We start from the raw sequence: 18,585 nt of genomic DNA on the forward strand, positions 1-18,585 counted from the left end.
ATATTCTAACTTGCAGGGGGCATGTTGGACATTTTAGTTGTGCTAAATAATGCAACATCAGCATATCAGAATATTGTCAGGGTGTATCAAATGATTACAACATTGGACAGGCTAATAGTCTAGAAGATAAAATACTGTAATGAAAAGGCCAATGTATCATTCTGCTAAGAGTAAAGGATTTGAATGGATACTGCTGGTGTTTTTTGGCAGTAAGGAGGAGCACCTGAAGTTGAGTAAGTCACTCCGAGCTCTGGGCCCTTGGCTCTCACCCTATTTTTTTTATCCATGCAGAGTGATCTCAAATAAAGCCTCCCATGTCTACCTTATTCAAATTTGGTTTGGTGTTAGGCTGCATATTGGGGTGAGGATTTGTCTGAATTCAAAAATTATAGATAAATAATAATTAGTTGTGGTTTCCAGTATCAAATGTTAAAACATTTATTCACCAAGTTTTTGCATTTGTGTCACCTTCCTTATTGTTTCCAGTAATAGTCCTGGTATCTGCACCACTAAGGTAGACATGGGATGTAAAATGCAGGAACTCCTTCCCAAGATGTACTGGGCACTGGTATCTGCACCAGGCTTTCCACTTGGCTCACAGGATTTGTGCTGCGGCAAGATTGTGACAGGCTGGGGAAACGTGTTTTTTAAGTTTTACAACTTTCTTTTTGTAATGTCTGAAAGTTTCCCATGAATGAGACAGACCTCCACACACTACACCAGTTTGATGGCAGACAAGTTTCATAGGAGGAAATAAGAACATTTGTCACAATAATATTCTTAATATTTATTTTATTTATTCTTGAATAAATTTTATTTGCTGATAACATACAAAACTAATATGTACATTACAAACAGTTCAATGCCTAAATGGTGGCTGGCAGTGTGGATTGATTTTGTATTTCACAGCATATAGGCAGCTTATACATAATGGATTATATACAGTATAGTCTTAAGAGATATTTCACTGCAGGGACACCCAACAAGGGTTGGTTTTAGTGTAGGGCAAAAAGGACAGATTTATTAAGGGTCGAATTTCGTAAAAAATACTTCGAAATTCGACCATCGAATTAAAATACTTTGAATTTGAATATCGAAGTCGAAGTATTTTTCACCGAATTTGGCCATCGAACGATCGAAGTAAAATCATCCAATCGAACGTTTTCGAACGATTTTAGCATACGATCGAACGATTTTACTTTGATGTGTAAAGACTTAGAAAATGGTTGTTGAAGGTCCCCATAGGCTAACATAGCACTTCGGCACGTTTAATTTGGTGACGTATCGAAGTCGAAGTTTTTTTAAAGAGACAGTACTTCGATTAGCGAATGGTCGAATATTCTAACTATTTTTACTTTGAATCGAATTCGAAGTAAATTCGAAGTCGTAGTATCCTACTCGATGGTCGAAGTATCCAAAAAAAATTTTTTTACTTTGAAAATTCCCTCGAATTCACTTCGACCCTTGATAAATCTGCCCCTTAGCTTTAGCATCAGAGGGACCCCTAGGGGTAAATATAAATATTGCTAAAAATTCAAATTAAAAAAAAAAATCAAAAATACAAATACAAATTAGGGATAAAAGACTGGTCTAAATCCCAGCACTTTTCAATGAATTTGAATTTGTCCAGTTCCTACATATTCATCTGAGTTAAAATCCAAACCCTTTAAGTCATGACAAATGACCAATACAATTTTTGTTCTCAAGTGATGCAACTTATAGAAGTTTTTCAAATTTGGTTTGGTGTTAGGCTGCATGTTGGGGTGAGGATTTGTCTGAATCAAAAATTATAGCTAAAAAATTAGTTGCGGTGTCCAGTATCAGCCTTCCAGCCATTGCACAACTGCCACCTCTATCATTTCACCAACAAACAATTCAGCAGTAGCAGGACCTGATGGGAGATGCATGAAACAAAGTTGATAGCATTTGATGCGGCAGTGATGAGTTACATAAAAGTCTATGAATAGTTTCAACTTGCTATAGTTCCTTCAGGCAGTGAGATTTTTGAAATCTGGGACATATGGATTCAGTTTTGGAAGCAATAAAAAAAAAAGTTTTACCGTTTTGCCACCTAGCATTTACATTCTATATTTGTTTGTTTGTTTTTTTGATACCGGATAACCTGCTACTCCCCGAAAAATGTTAATCCAAAATAAATCCAAAACAATATATCAGAATCATAATTATACATATAATATATATTTATATATATACACACTGTACAATTTGTGGAAGTATAGAACCAAGGGATTCCCTTTTAAAGGGGTGGCAGTGTAGTCATTGTGTAAATAAGAAAGAATCTAAAATAACAAAACGAGAGGTTTCAAATGAAAAAGAGCTTCAAGCAGCTAAAACAGGCAGTTACATATTTATCACTCATTTAAAGAGAAGGTTCTGTATAAAGCACAAAATAGGGGTGTGGAAGCACTCTAAAGGCTAAGTTATAGTATATTTAAGTATAACTTCCTTTATACTTAAATATACTATTACTTAGCCCTTAGAGTGCTTCCACACCCCTATTTTGTACTCGGTATAAAGCACCCCTTTGTTCTGCCTATTTCCACTAGCAGTGACAGTGAGGGTCTTAAAGAGAACAAGTAAATACAGTTACTGAACTATATGAGAGTGTCCTTATTACTAAAGATGTGCTTGGTTAAACAGTTATCTGTAGTGATGGGCGAATTTATTCAGCAGGCGCGAATTCGCGGCGAATTTGCGCGATTCGCCACCAGCGAATAAATTCGTGAATAGCCAGCGAAAATTTGCACGAAATTTTTTTTCCGGCGAAGCAAAACGTCGCAAATTCGCCCATCACTAGTTATCTGTATTGTTTTATTATCTGCGCCTAATGCATGGGTACACAGTCTTCAAACCAGAGAGTGGGGAGTGACGTCGAAATTTCCCATTAGTGATGGGCGAATAAATTCAGCAGACACAAATTTGTGTTGAAAATTCTGCGTTTCGCCGCAATCTACTTAATTTCGAAAAATCAGCTGCATCAAAAAAAATTGTGTCAAAATTCGTGAGAGCATAAAAATTGTCGCGCATAAAAATTATTCAGACACCCTTTGACTTTAATGCATTTGAACCCAATGGTCGCACGTATAAAAATTGTCGCTCATGTTAAAATTGTCGCACATCAAAATTATTTGGACGCCCATTGACTTTAATGTATCTGGTCCACATAGTCACCCATATAAAAATTGTCGCTCTCGTTAAAATTATTTTGACGCCTATTGCCTTCAATGCGTTTTCGAGATTTTTTTTGCCGTTTTGCGGATTTTGCGGTAAATTCATTTTCAGCGAATCGAAAAGGCACAGATTCACCCATCACTATTTGCTATTCCACCCCTGCTGTCCTATATTTATATGAAATTTAAGATACAGCAAACACTTTGGGTTTAAGACCCTCTTTGCTGACCAACAATTGGTCAGGGTTTCTGTTGGCTAGGATCAAGTTTACAGATAAATGACAATATTGTGGTATCCTCACTCATCTACAGTATTTGATTATTCCAAAAGAATCCAGTAAAGAAAAGAAGCATTTCTCCAAATATCACCCAAACAGTCCTGCAAGCTTTCTTCCTTTAGGAAACTCCACAATTTTGGGAACTGCTAATCTATGGACTTTTAAACCCCTATGATGAAATGTGTCAGTTAATGCAGCCCATTTGTGGTTTCCTCAATACAGAAAGGACTTCCTGTTCAGTTGAAAAATAAAAAGGTATCTCATCTGACTAATGGCAGGAAGGCAGGTGAGAAACACTTCAAAAGACGTCTTTGTAGGACCGTCAAAGTGCTTTCTGGGTTGTAGGGCACTTATCACTCATTAAAACCATAAACATACAAAATTCAAGTGCTCTCAGATATGCACCTACACAAATATTCTCTGTGTTTTATCCAAGCTACCCAAAGTAAAGGACAATCCTACTGTAATGTGTAGACTACTCAGTTCTGGGCTGTTTGAATGGGTACAGAAATAATTTTCTTGGCTTAGGCTCAAACTAACTGAATGGAGAGTAACTTTATAGCCAAAATACCAAAGCAATTGCATTATCATTTAGTACAGTGGCCTGTTCATCTTATAGTAGTGGGTCACCTCAATCTACTGCAGTGAAGATCAGCTACTATATGCATTCAGTTATTATATATATAGCAAGAAACACATGGAGATGTTCACTCGCCCTCTTCTTTAATACGTTGCTGCTTGTTTCTGCGGGTGTCCAAGTCGAAATTGAAGTCATTCCAGTCATCTCTTGGGGGGAATGAGATGGTTTGCCTTAGTGTGAATCGTACAGCATCAATGACTCTCTCCCCGCGGGGCTCATTGGCGCCTACGCTTACGGTGGACGCACTGCTAGTGGTGCGAAGCAAGTGAGGAGGGGACGTGAAGTCATGGATCTGTCGGTGCTCTATGAGACCTTTCCAGATTGCATGACGATACTGATCTGGGATCTTCAGGGATGCTAAGTCCTTGTAAGGGAGAAAAATAGATGTGTTACTTGCTGTGTTTGCCTCTGTTTTTCATTGCAATTACAATCAATGACAATTTTTATATGACACCCTTTATACAAGATATTTAGTACAGGTATAGGATCCCTTAACCGGAAACCCAATATCCAGAAAGCTCCGAATTACAGAATGGCTGTCTCCTATAGACTCCATTTTATCCAAATAATCCAAATTTCTCTATAATAATAAAACAGTAGCTTGTACTTGATCCCAATTTAGATATAATTAATCCTTATTGGAAGCAAAACCAGCCTATTGGGTTAATTTAATGTTTAAATGAATTTCTAGTAGACTTAAGGCATGAAGACCCAAATTACAGAAAACCCCAGGTCCCAAGCATTCTGGATAACGGGTCCCATACCTGTAGAAGAAAACATTGGCCCTATGTAGCTAATCTTCTTCAAGTTATTATAATCTATCTAATGAAGAATTCTGTGTTTGTTAAAAAAGAAATACATGTATAAAAGTAATTCCAAGCAGAATAAAGAAGCCATTAAAAATGACCATCTTCTTTTTGTAAAGACCTGAGACTCCCACAGGCCCATGGAGTGGAGCATATCAGTCTTCTCACCTCAATAGAGTAATTTTCAATCTGATAAATGGTGTTCAGGCCCTGGGTAGTGAAGCAATCCAGACAGGATGAACATCCCAATCTCGCTAAAAAACTAAACAGAGAGAAATGGAAAGGGTTAATACAGCAATAAATTAGGTCTTTTTAAATAAACCCCTATAATAATTATCCTTTTGAGAACAGCAGGACAGATAGACAGCACTCCAAAATCAAGAAGACGGCTGATAATAATAATGCTGCATAATGTGTTTTCTGAATCTTTAACTACTGGGAGGACGTTGTAGCACTTTATCCCACTTTTACATGTAATAGAGTAATGTCATTTGGAAGTGTGTCTATATAATAAGCAGCTTAAAGCTATTAAATGATGACCCGAATATAAGCATAGAGAAATAGCTGCTACTGAGTCTGAGTCTGACAAATTTAATGACTTTCAAATATTCAAAATGCAAAAACTTAGGTAGATTAGCTTGAATGGCAGGGAAATAGTTGTATAGTAGGGGTGTATCAGATTCCCTTTACGTGTGCTCTCCCAAGTTCTAAACTCCCCTAATCACCCCTAGAATTCCCAAAAATTCTGTGGTTGTAGAGGTAAAACCAGTGTTATCTCACCTCACGTCTTTCTTTTACTTGTCCATACGCATGCACAAATTGATTAGGGGAGGGGGATGGATCCAAGCCCAGGTGACTGTAAAAGGGGGCAAAATACAGCCCCTTACTCTTCATTGTCAATGCATGTTAGCTACTTTATTCTCTTTTGGCAACTAGTTATAGGCTTCTATGTTTTATGTGTATATCAGGGATATTCAAATCTATCCGTCTGTTTTCAGCGATTCTGATTCAGCAACAACAGCAGGGTCACAATTTGAATATCCCTGGTGGAGAGTATTGAAAGATGCAGAAGGCAATTATAATCATTAAAAAAGACTACTCAGCTGAAGGGACATCAACACTAATTTTACAAGTCTCTGTAAAATATTTCAGAGCTTACAGAACTTGACAGAACCTGAAATATAAATTGTTGCAGGAGCTAGACACCATTTTCTTTGTTGTTAACTTGTCTAGTAACTCAGTATAGCATCTTCTAAACAATGGCCTTGCAACAGAACACATTATAGGGTGGGTCTACTTTTCTCCTAGGGTCTACTCTTCTCCTACGATCTACTCTTCTCCTAGGGTCTTCTCTTCTCCTACGATCTACTCTTCTCCTAGGGTCTTCTCTTCTCCTAGGGTCTACTCTACTCCTAGGGTCTACTCTTCTCCTAGGGTCTACTCTTCTCCTAGGGTCTACTCTTCTCCTAGGGTCTTCTCTTCTCCTAGGGTCTTCTCTTCTCCTAGGGTCTTCTCTTTTCCTAGGGTCTACTCTACTCCTAGGGTCTACTCTTCTCCTAGGGTCTACTCTTCTCCTAGGGTCTTCTCTTCTCCTAGGGTCTTCTCTTCTCCTAGGGTCTTCTCTTTTCCTAGGGTCTACTCTACTCCTAGGGTCTACTCTTCTCCTAGGGTCTACTCTTCTCCTAGGGTCTACTCTTCTCCTAGGGTCTTCTCAAGGCATATTTTTTGTTATAGAGGGTATTCATGGTGTTAACCATGGCATTATGGTTTCCCAGAAATCCACAGAACACTTTCTCTATATTAACATGGCGCAGCTGTTGTTCTCAGTCAGTTGCACAAATGCAAATGACTGGAGTTGCCACAGTTGCATGAAATGACTGAAATAACATTTTACAATGGTGGTTTTTACCATACAACATAGACTGACTCACGTTGATTTAAGCTATATAAAATATGTTTAGACATATGCTTCTGCTAGCAATAGATCCATTGGGACACAAATTCATATCACAGCATTTAAACAAAACACATGGTTAAAAAGGTCTGACACCCACTTAATAGTTACCTGGCAATGCTGCAGTCTGAGGGGTACGGAGGAGGAGGAGTGCAATGTGATGTGGATGGCAATGCTAATGATGGAGGCAGTGTTTGAGAGGGGCTTAGTCCATTAAGATCACTAGTCATTGGCATGTGGGTGTTCATCATTGGAACTAGAAATGGAAAAAAATCAATTTTAAAACTCAAGCCAAAGTTTTCAGTTTTGTCCTTTCTACCTTAAATTAGCAGGATTGAGAATAAAGCACAATATACACAAAAATGGTACATTGCTGCAATGCTGCATGTTGGTAGGTATCTCAGTGCACTTACTATTTACTCCCATTCCATCAGACATGGCATTTGGGGTAAGAGAATTCCTCTGCTGTGGATTCATTAACTGACTGACGGAGGGCAGCTTGTTCATACTATTCATCTTTCCAAGCGGCGGGGATGCAGATCCAAAGGAAGACTGCCCTTGCAATGAAGCTCTGCAATGATACAATAAGAAAATGGACGATTAGGCAACTTTCCCTATACTCCAACTGACAAGATCTTTGCTATAATAAAAATATGCAACAAATACATTGTGATGGGACATTGGTAGCAATTGCATTTAAATTGGGAGGGACATTGTATAATAACTACACAACTCTGCTTTTGTTCTTCATTCATGTAAAGTACAGATACTTAAATCAGTTACATAAAAGTAACGTGACGAGACGTCAATAATACAGAGTATAATTATGTACATTGTTCTTAATAACTGCTTTCTTTTTGACAAATGCCTCTAGATGAATGCATCACTATGGAGCAAATATATTAAATTCCCTATTTCAGAGCTGATTTTGGGATATGTAGTTTACAGCAGCTTGAAAAACATACGTTTGACATTGTAGGTATATATATTAGTTTCTGCTGAGAAATGAATTTACTTTCCTTGAGCCCCAAATTGAATGCCAATGGTCTGGAGCCCCTTGATTTATTGTTTTATATGTGTATTTTTTTCTCTTTTTTATCAAAAGTATTCTGTTTGCATTACAGAAAATTCTATATGTGAAATAATTATTTTATATAAGAATTATGTGGTTATCCAGGAAAGGCCTGATAGTAAACTGAGATATGAAATAACCCTCTCCTGAAAAAAATAGGTTTCCCTACTCCTCTAAGAAAAAGGTAAGCAAGGCTAAAAACATGTATTGTGCATTTTTGTATCAATACATTCACACACACTGACATATATACAATAAAAAATGAAGTACAATAAAACACAGACTGACCTTTTTAAATAAAACCACATACACAAATGCACACCCACAGTTTTGTTTTGTTTTACTCAGCACCTTTCCTCTATGATTCCCGTATCACTGCACACGTCTTCTGGGCAGGTATGTGACCAGATAAGATCACACATTACCCTCAAGGAATAAGGCAGAAAGCCAAGTGGAGGAGGTGATGAGCGTGTACCCTCAGGCTTGTTTACCTGAATCACTACAGGGCCAAAAGATTAAATTACACCCCTCAGATTCCAGACTCACTTCGCTGGTGTTTTGATTATGGGCAAAGAAATAAAATGGTACATTGAACTCTGCTGTTGACAGCAGCTCTGAAAAGCAAGTAATATTATAGTGGAGTTGTCTGTGATTTTGTGTATTGTCCATTTGAACCCTTGGTCAAGTTTTTGAAATGTTTTGTCTCTTATATAAAAGAAAAACTAGATAGATACTGCAGATGAGCTGTATAAACTCTTCACCAGCAATTTATACTGCCAAGAATAATAATAATAAGCCACATCATTCTTCCAGTGAAAGTTGAATTTCCCCTCTGATTTCTAATTATGCTAAACAAGATCTGCATTCTAAGACAGGTTTAATTAATTCATTTATTGATTAATAAACAGATTCTGCCTTTTTTTTGCGTGGCGATTCAGGTTGATACCTTTCACTTGCTGGGTCTACATTAGTAAAAGTAATGATTAGTGAGCAAAATACGCTAGAGAAAATAAAAGAAAGGTGAATAATTATTTATGTTTATTTTCCTTTAAGGAAAAAATCAGATGTTGAAAAACATCTAGATTTCTTTATGAAAAGTGACAAATGTGTATTTAGCATCTGATGCTCTTGTTAAACTGGAAGAAATTCTAATTAGAATTTGGTTATATATAATGGCACAGATCTTCTTTTTCAATGACCCCCAGAATGCACCAGCAACAAGGAAACGCAATAAGAAATGAACAGGAACACAAATAAGATAAAAACGTATAGAAATATTTATTGTCAGTTATGAACATGCAGCCACTCGAAACAGCACTTCAGGAGGGGCCCAGGGAAATACCCAGGCAAATTGGCCTAAGCAGACTCCACATTTGTATATTTTGCTTTATATCTTTATTCCATGACCACATTTTTCTAGGGTAAATTCCTAACTGATTCTAAATTCCTTTCTGACTGATTTGAAACCAAAAGGACAACGTTACATTTCTGGTAGCTAAAACTTTGGGTTAGTATTTAGAAAGGTTTTATTTTATTGCTAATAATAGATTAGAAGTAAAGCCTCCTTTGTGTTTACCACTGATTATGTTAAGAGCAAACGAAGGCTGTGCCGGCTCAGACTGGGATAATTGACAATCGTTATATTTTACAGTATATATGCAGTATACAGAAAGCGATTCATATGAAACTGCTTGTGCTCTTTCTGTCCTTCAGGCCATGACAATGGAAATAATAACTAAAAGCCCTTATGTATAATTACAGGCATTGGATCTATTGTCCAAAATTCCTAAAACCTGGGGTTTTCAAAATAATGGATCTTTCTGTAATTTGGATCACTATACCTTAAGTCTGCTAAAAATCATTTAAACATGAAATAAAGCCAGTATGCTTGCTTTGGCACCAATAGAGATTAATGGAGCTTTGTAAGGATGAAGCACAAGGTTCTGTTTGATTATTACAGAGAAAAGGAAATCGTTTTTAAAAATCAGAATTATGTGCTTAAATGGACTCTAAGCCTTCCTGTAATTTAGATCTTTCTGGATAACTGGTTTTCGGATAACGGATCCCATACCTGTACATATTGTTAGAAATTTACCTACAACCTCATCATATATGTATCTTCTCAACTTATATCTAATATATTGCTTCCATTTATGTACCGCCTTGCCAAAATTCTTATAGTATTATACAGGTATGGGACCTGTTATCCAGAATGCTCGGGACCTGGGGTTTTCCGGATAAAGGATCTTCATGCCTTAAGTCTACTAGAAATTCATTTAAACATTAAATAAACCCAATAGGCTGGTTTTGCTTTAAATAAGGATTAATTATATCTTAGTTGGGATCAAGCACAAGCTATTGTTTTATTATTACAGAGCAAAAGGAAATCATTTTTAAAAATTTGGTTTATTTGGATAAAATGGAGTCTATGGGAGACAGCCATTCCGTAATTCAGAGCTTTCTGGATATTGGGTTTCCGGATAAGGGATCCTATACCTGTACTGTTATTTATTCATGGGTAAACACTTCTTTTGATGTCACACCCTTGGTTCTTTTGAAAAACGTTATGGGAGTGATTCTATCCATACTAATGGATAATGACATTATGCAATACATATATAAATAGCCTAATAAACTGCACTAAGCAAAGGTATATTAAAGGGTTTAATGGCATAAAATACCCAATGACACATTCAATAGACTAAGGCAAAGCAATGCACAAAGAAAAGGTATTTCATTTGCATCTGTCCAGCAGCCAACTACTATATAATTCTTTACATTCTCACATGACCAGCATTTTGTAAGCCTCAGCTACTGGATTTTTTTTCTCCAGCAACTGACATTTGTAACATAATTTGAATACGCATCATAAAATTTCTTAAAAAAATATGTTAACACTGAGTCCAGCTCAAAACCAGCAAAGCAATTGCCCCAACACATAAAACAGAAATCACAGAAGTGTTCCAAACATTGATGAGAAGCAAGAAGGCACTGGATGTTGTCAAAATGACAGATCTGTGCTTGAGTCCCTTCAGTAAATGCTACACATATATACAGATTTAGCATTAAAATGACACTCCTATCGATCCTCAAACCCTTTTCATCAACGCCTTTTGCCAGAGAAAATGTGGTTGCCATTGATTTATGCACTTTTGGTTTGCCTGCAGCCACTAAGTAAAAGTTTGAGGTATCTTTTCAACTTTCAACCAAAAAAAGAAAAAAAAGGCTTGGAGCATGGCTTGAAGATGGAGCTGGTGGCAACTGCACACAAAACAAGTAATATTGCAGCATGGTGGCTTTTATGGACCTTTGTGGACATTGTTTGGAAATGCATGTAATTTACAAGGCACCAATATCTCCACTGTCCTCTCTAGATAAATGTTAACGGTTACCCATGCCACAGCTAAAGCATTGATGAGGCCTCACAGAGTTTTGAAATGTTGTCCATGAGTTGATCAAAATAGCACAGTATAAAAGTGGCATTGAGTAAATATAGTTTATGGATACATTGAATGGCTGGGGATTGTGGAATGTTTTAAGAAGGTATCTTTGTCTTTCAGAAGATCTACCCTGGGTTCCATGAGTTCATCACCGAAGCAGGTCATTAGGAGACTGCGGAAAAAGAAACCAGAGAAGAAAAGAAGAAGAGATGAAGACCATGAAAGGTACAGATTGAAGGGCACCTTCTTGATCAGAGTGTGGCATTCAGAGAGGGTTACAAAGGTTATGTATAGTTTTCTGATAACTGGACATGTTCAGTTCTTTATGGAGCCTGCTTGTCACAAATTCGTTATCCTCAAATGTTAATTAAAACCCACCCTATTACAATTTAGTTGTTTTGCTGTGTGTAGCCACTGACCTTACTGTCACTGTGTTGTAGACAATTGGCACACACACAGCAAACAATCATACAATCGTGCCTTTCTGGGAAATTGGACGTGAGGAAGCAAATGTACCACAAAGATCCAAAAACAATGGCTTGCACGTGCCAGCTCTGTAATTCCCGGAAATCCAAGCCAATTCAATGAATACAGGATGAGCCTCGTGCACAAAGTGAAATCTAATGCTTCTTCTACTTTCCATCTTGATATAGCTTCAGTAACATAATCTTTATGCCTGGAGTAAAGATTAAGTGCAAGCCAAGCATAATCGCCATCCCAATCTGCCATTCAGGTGACTGGAACATATATTTTATCTTATAATAACAGTAATAATTATTGTAGTTTTGTTCCAAAGTCTTAACCTACTTATGAGCTCTCTTGTACTAATACATATGCAGCACACTTTCTACTCTTTCCCTCCTCTCCTTAGTTAATATATTCCTTGAATTGCCCCACTGTCTTTGAAATTTTACACCTTTACCCCTAACCTGTATAATAATCATACTTTTAACTAATGTCATTGTGTGGCATGCATTATTAATCATTCTTAGAACTCACTTATGGGACATTATATCTATATCATTTAAAAAGCTAAAAGATATTTGAATTCGATTTTTTTTTTCTCAAACCGGTATCACTTGGGAAAGAAACTTAAGATATATCACATTCTGTTGAACAGAACAGGAAACTGCTCCAGACGCTAATGACGGCCCATAGTAACCAGTAGCAAAGTTGATTGTCCATGTTTAGCCAGTTAATATACATGGACCGACTCTATCGAAACCCTTGCAATTGCATGGACATTTTCTAATAAATATTTATTGATATTAAGTTTTCCTTTAAATGCTACATGCACACAAACCACTAACCAGCCTACCGACTTTCACATAATGGCAGACTTCATGGAGTATTTTAACCTCAAACACCTTAATGGTACATTGCAAGATGTTGGCTTTGCTGTCTTTGTGGGTGAGCTGAAATCTGAGCAGCCACACTGTGATCATAGAGGTGCGGGGGTTTGAGTGAAAAACAAAGGGAAGAACATTAGAGGAAATCAGACATGCAACATGAGAGACATGAAAGAAAGATAGCGAAAGAAAATATGCAGTCCACTGACACCCTTGAAAGGACTGTCAGCGTTTCTTTAAACGATGTGCATTAAAACTACAATGCCTTCCCCCATGCATGGTGATGTGAATCTCTTAGATTAAATCTGAAGTAACTGAAATATATGCAAATGTTTGGGAACTCCTGAGTCATTTTAACCTACACTTTGATTGTCCTGCTAGGGTCAAACATTGCACCTATTTTTAAATGTTTCATTTTGCTAGTATAGTATGATATCTTTTTACTAGCTTATATAGCTTAAGGTTGAACCTGATGGACATGTGTCTTTTTCAACCTAATTATAATATTAAATATATATTGTAATATATCTTTTGTAAAATATCCTTAGTAACTACAATTCAAGTTGTCAGTTAAACATTTCTGCCAGACTTACATCTGGTGATGTAAAAAAAAAACAAAAAAAACATATAAACATAACCCTGCAAAATGGGCTGCTCATTTAGTAAAGTGCACACTATAGATTTACCATGGTTATGCATATCCTTTTCTCATTGGGGTTTCTCATCTGCAGTAAAAAAGCAGTGTATGGTGTTAGTTTAACACTAAGGGGGTTATGTACTGAACTCTGAATGACAAAAACCTGAAAAATCTTGTTTTTTTAGTATGCAATCTGAATTTTTTAGTGGGAAAAAAACCACAATTTTTTTGGGAATTATTATACCCCGAGAATGGAAAAAGTCATAATCGGGAAATCCAGACCTGTCGGGGTTGTAAGTCAATGGGAGAAGTTCCAAAGATTTTTTTGATCTGCATTGGGTTTAGTGCAATAACCCGAAGATTTTGGGGTCTTCGGACAAAAATCAGAAAAAAATTTGAGTTTTCAGGTGGAAAATCTGAAAATTCATACGATTTGTATTTTTGACGATTTGTTTGGGTTTTTTCCCGTAAACAAAATTTTTGGGAAAGTGTATTAATAAATAAGGCAAACAAAATCCGTGCGGATTTGGTCTGAGTTTTTTTCAGAAAATATAATGATAAATTCAGACATTGATAAATAAATTTCCTTATCATTATAAGAAGACTGACTAGAATTGCTGGGGTCTGCAATTAACTCAAGAGCAATTGATCGAGACAAGACCATTAACAGTAAAGGATAATGAAACTTGAAATCAAGGGTTATCAGAGCACAAAGAGCATTTTTAGCCAAAGTTGTTTATGTATATTAAACCCCTTGTAGTGAACCCAGCAGAAGTGAATCAGAACTGAATACTTAAATATTTTTTGTGAACTCTAAACAAATCTGACTTTGAAAAAAATGGCTTTGAAATAAAACGTGGAAGGTGTTTGTGAAGACAAAAAATAATCCTGATACTTCAATAATCTAAGACAACTCATTTCTTTAACTACAGCACAATTATTATTTTTATTTTATTCAGAGAGGCTATATTAAAGAGCTCTATAACCCTAAGAATTTATATACAAACAAGAATATATATATATATATATATATATATATATATATATATATATATATATATATATTAGAGTGATAAGCAAATAATAGTGGGGTGCTGCGTTGACTCTGGGACACTCATTTATATCTGGTTGAAGATGAGCTGCCAGTCTTCAATGCTAGTTATGGACAAGCACTAGCTATTAGCTGGCCTGAGTGTTAGATGCCACTACAACAGTTTAGGGTCTGACTATAACAAAGAGGCTATCAAGGACATGACCCCAAATCTAACCACTTTTATGCACATGATATATGCTATTTTGTAGGTTTTGCTAGCAGTTAACCTAAGAATGATGTATTCAGGCAATCATTAATTTCCTTATAAAATGTATATCATTTTTTCAGTGTGGAGCCACGATTTTGTCTTCTGCTAACCCAGAACTGCCTGCTGCTTCTCTTAGCAATGCATCTAACCGTGCACCCTCTAACTATCATCTTGTGTTATATTAATAAGGGGATGCAAAATAAGTTAAGTTCTTGATAGTTTACCTTCCCAAAACAGTATATTAATGGCTGTTCATTTTCACACAACCCATTGTTTACACTAACATTTTATTTAGGACTTTAAAATACCTCTACACAATTTCTTGCCAAACTGGAAACATGGCATATTGTTCAGATGGCAACCCCTGGCAAAACCACCAAAGTCTGCCTTCTGAAAAAGTTCTGTACAAAATAACATGTTATGGTGAAAATGCAAAGCAATTAGAGGGTCCAGTTACAGTCTCTATTTTACCCAATGAACAGTATATACAAATACAAAGTTTTCACCTTATGTGTTTTTTATGACTTAGTTTTAGACATTTGAATTCATTGGGGTTGATACTTTACATATATAAATTATTTCAAAACATACTGTATATCTGCAGGTGGTGAAGACACTGGCAGTGCCAGTCAGTATGATTAAATATTCCATCCTTACTGAAGAATTCATATCAGCTCATGGAATATATTGCAGTGTCCTCCAGAAGTAACAAGGCTTACAAGGGCCACTTGCACTCTATTCTCTAAGAGGAGTTAAAAGATGGTATGGAAGTGGGTACCGTTCATTTAGGTAAGTTTCATCTCTGAGATCTTGATCTATTGGAGAATGCTTTAAAGTTTGTTCCATGTAGTTTGTAGGGCTGTTCTGCATTCTTTTTTGCCAATGTTGGATGGAGAAAGTGTCACTCCTCCCTGTGTTTCGTGGGCCATTCATGTTGCTCTGTAGGCTTCTGTCCCTGAGCAATTTAATGTCACGTATTAAAAGTTTTAATTCCAAGAATGAAAGAAATAATGCTAACCCAGGGTCCTCTCTTTTAATGAGAAAGCATCACTGAGATAAGGGTTGTGAAAACATCAACTGTCTTCAAGCTATGCACAAATTCAGTCTGAGAATTGCTCGTTGTTACTGACATTTGATTTCCAGTGATACTTTCCCTTTAAAGAAATGGCTTTTATGCTCACATTCACTATTACGTTCAATCACACTGACAGCTTTTTGCTTTACATAACCATAATCACGAAAAATATAACTAAGGATCACTTTTTAGGTTCTGTTTTATGATAAAAGATTTTATTTCAGCATTACTACGGTTTTATGGGGAATATACTATACGTTCTAGGCATCTGCCTTCTAACTTTATGTATTTTTATCCCAATATATAGGGATAACCATTTATATCCTACCACTTAATATTTGATTACAAAGTAGAAATTTTGAAAAACTGCAATGAATAAAAAGAACATGCATGCTTATTTCTGAAATTAGTTTCAAACCAATGCATTGACATCATTATTAGGGTGCACACACACAAAAAACTTCCAAATTTTCCTTTTGACACTTCCCCTGGCTTTAAAGGGAAAACAAATGATTATACTCACTGCTTCGGTAGCAAATGCTGTTGCTGCTGCCTGTAGCTCTCAATTGTTTGTTGGGGAAGATATTGCATGAGCTCCAAAGATTCTTTGATTTTTAGCAACATTTCATAAATTTCTCGACCTTTTACCTATGCATGGAAAGTTGTAAAATGTGGGTTGCAAGCATAAATGAATAAGCTTAGTCTTCAGTATAAAAAAAAACTTTAAAATAAAGAGAAACAATGAATTACATCTACAGAAAGACATGGAAGAAAAATATATCAGGGCAAATGAGGGCAGTGTTTAATTAATAGAAATGCCAGCAACTGGACCTGGTGGGGGTCCTGATATACAGTTTCAATACTAGTAATGAAAAATACTGTTTATTTGCAGCAGCAAAACCAACATTTTTTAGCTGAATATGATATGGAACTTACCGGCAAGTACAGAACTTCGTCGTCTGGAGATCGACGTTTTTTAATGGAAGCCATCTGAATGCCATGCGTACTTTGTCGAAAAGCTGGAGCAAGAAATGAAAATAATTATGGGTCTATCCCCTTCGCTTGTTACAGGCAAAGTGATATTTATGCTAAATGTTATTTACAGAATTCTTTATTTATACAGTGCCAATGTGACAGAGATTACTCATTAATCACATTAGCCCTTGCCCAGATCTTACACTCTATAAGTTCACTATAACACACGTGTTAAGTAAATGTCCAGCTCTTACAGACAAGGTTATTTATTAAATAGTGTAATAATTCTTTTCTTTGTTAACTTCACTGAAAAAAAAAGGCTTCAACCTTTCTTGACCCCTTCTATTCTCATCTTTGTACATCTATATTTCTTTTCTTTATTAATAAGCATACCTTCTCCATTCTTTGTACTGTCTGAACCTTGCTGTTTTCTGATGCTGTCCTCATCTGCTTTGCGGTCTCTGCCTGGGCAAGCACATATACGAGCCTCAAAACATCGTCGACCCAGAACCTGACCACTGAAAGGAGAATAAGCAATGTGTTTTCATTGGGTTTGTACTTTTGCAGCTATCAAATATATTACAGGATGACAAGATGGCAGTGTAAGAACTACAGTATATATAACGAGAAAGGAGGATACTCACTCTCTTGTTTCCAGTGTAACTATGATGAGTATAGGTCTTCTATTCATCCCTCCAACACAGCTGCTGTTGCACATAAAGTTGTATAAGTTTGTTGTGAATTCCGTGCCAACCTGTAGAAAAAATAATATTGGTTTTAATTATAAAAAACAAACTGGATTTAATTATAAGAGACACACCCAAACATTTGTAATCTTTATTACAGGATTTAAACCAATTTTATTCAATAAAGCAAATAGTATGAACCTTATGTGCATTTTAATTGTTAAATAAATGATATCATACTGTATATGTAGAAGAGCAGAAGAAATAAAGAACTGGAGCAATTGGAGACACAATGTATATATCTTCCAAGTGACTCAGTGAAGGGCCATGCGGTCCCGAAACGTTTGAACATTGAAGTGTTGTGAGCACCATGGAATAAAGTTTGGGATTCACCCGTTTGTAGCAGACAAGGTATTGGCTTTCCAATTATTTTTGACTATTTCACTGGCGAGTGGCTAGGCCAGAGCCTCTACCCAATTCCCCTATCTGGACTTTAATGTATATCTTCCAAGAGACACTCAGAAGAACTGAAATGAAGTTCATGTTTAATGCGGGAGGCATTTTGGAATTCTACAGCATGAAGTATATTTAAGATATGAATATATATATATATTATATAAATATAGATGAAATGAATTAACAGTATAATAGGATGATGTGTCTGATGAAATTTATAAAGTAAACTCACCTGCGGGGGTTCATATGGTACCAGAACACTTTGTCTTCCAGTTATTGGATCTTCCACATACTGGGAATGGCTGTTTCCCTCCACTCTAATCAGATGACTTGGGGGAGCCATTTGTCCTGAAATTTTTTTAAAAGAAACACAGAGATAAGCCTATGCACAAAGGTTTGGTGTAATAAATTAACATTGTAATAATATGTTGAACTGTGCAATTCTTTACTTCAGATTGGTAGGGATAAGGTGTCCTTTCTATATATCTGGGATCTATAATACTCTTTTAGTTATATGAACAATTATAGCTTATGGATACTAAATATATTTAAACATTTAAAAAACATTGAGGATTGTTTTCAACATGTTTACAACATAATTTTGTAGTTGGGTAGTTAAGTTCTAGTACATGGTGCTGTCTTTTTACTACAGAGATAAAGCAATCCAAAATAAAAAGAAGAATTGTTTTTTTTAACTAGACTTCTTGTTTTGAGAAAAATCACTG

At 36.1% G+C, this 18,585-nt stretch overlaps 1 protein-coding gene across 5 annotated transcripts in view; it reads right to left on the minus strand.

Annotated features, from left to right (window-relative positions):
* Nucleotides 1-4,161: 4,161 nt before the first annotated feature.
* tp63.S (tumor protein p63 S homeolog) overlaps nt 4,162-18,585 on the minus strand; it is an 89,725-nt gene continuing 75,301 nt past the window's right edge. For 2 of the 5 annotated variants that reach the window (XM_041564754.1, XM_018265617.2), the window contains 9 exons: nt 18,093-18,208; nt 17,363-17,472; nt 17,112-17,236; nt 16,680-16,762; nt 16,267-16,391; nt 7,283-7,440; nt 6,981-7,125; nt 5,084-5,177; nt 4,162-4,473 (listed from right to left, as the gene is read on the minus strand). In XM_041564754.1, the coding sequence (XP_041420688.1) occupies nt 4,177-4,473; nt 5,084-5,177; nt 6,981-7,125; nt 7,283-7,440; nt 16,267-16,391; nt 16,680-16,762; nt 17,112-17,236; nt 17,363-17,472; nt 18,093-18,208 (1,253 nt within the window). In that variant the 3' untranslated portion in view covers nt 4,162-4,176. Of the gene's footprint in view, nt 4,474-5,083; nt 5,178-5,695; nt 5,772-6,980; nt 7,126-7,282; nt 7,441-10,592; nt 11,554-15,446; nt 15,624-16,266; nt 16,392-16,679; nt 16,763-17,111; nt 17,237-17,362; nt 17,473-18,092; nt 18,209-18,585 lie in introns of those variants that run through there. The other 3 variants (XM_018265618.2, XM_018265616.2, XM_018265620.2) reach the window with 3 other exon arrangements.

Source organism: Xenopus laevis, chromosome 5S, assembly GCF_017654675.1.
Source record: "Xenopus laevis strain J_2021 chromosome 5S, Xenopus_laevis_v10.1, whole genome shotgun sequence".
Taxonomy (NCBI): domain Eukaryota; kingdom Metazoa; phylum Chordata; class Amphibia; order Anura; family Pipidae; genus Xenopus; species Xenopus laevis.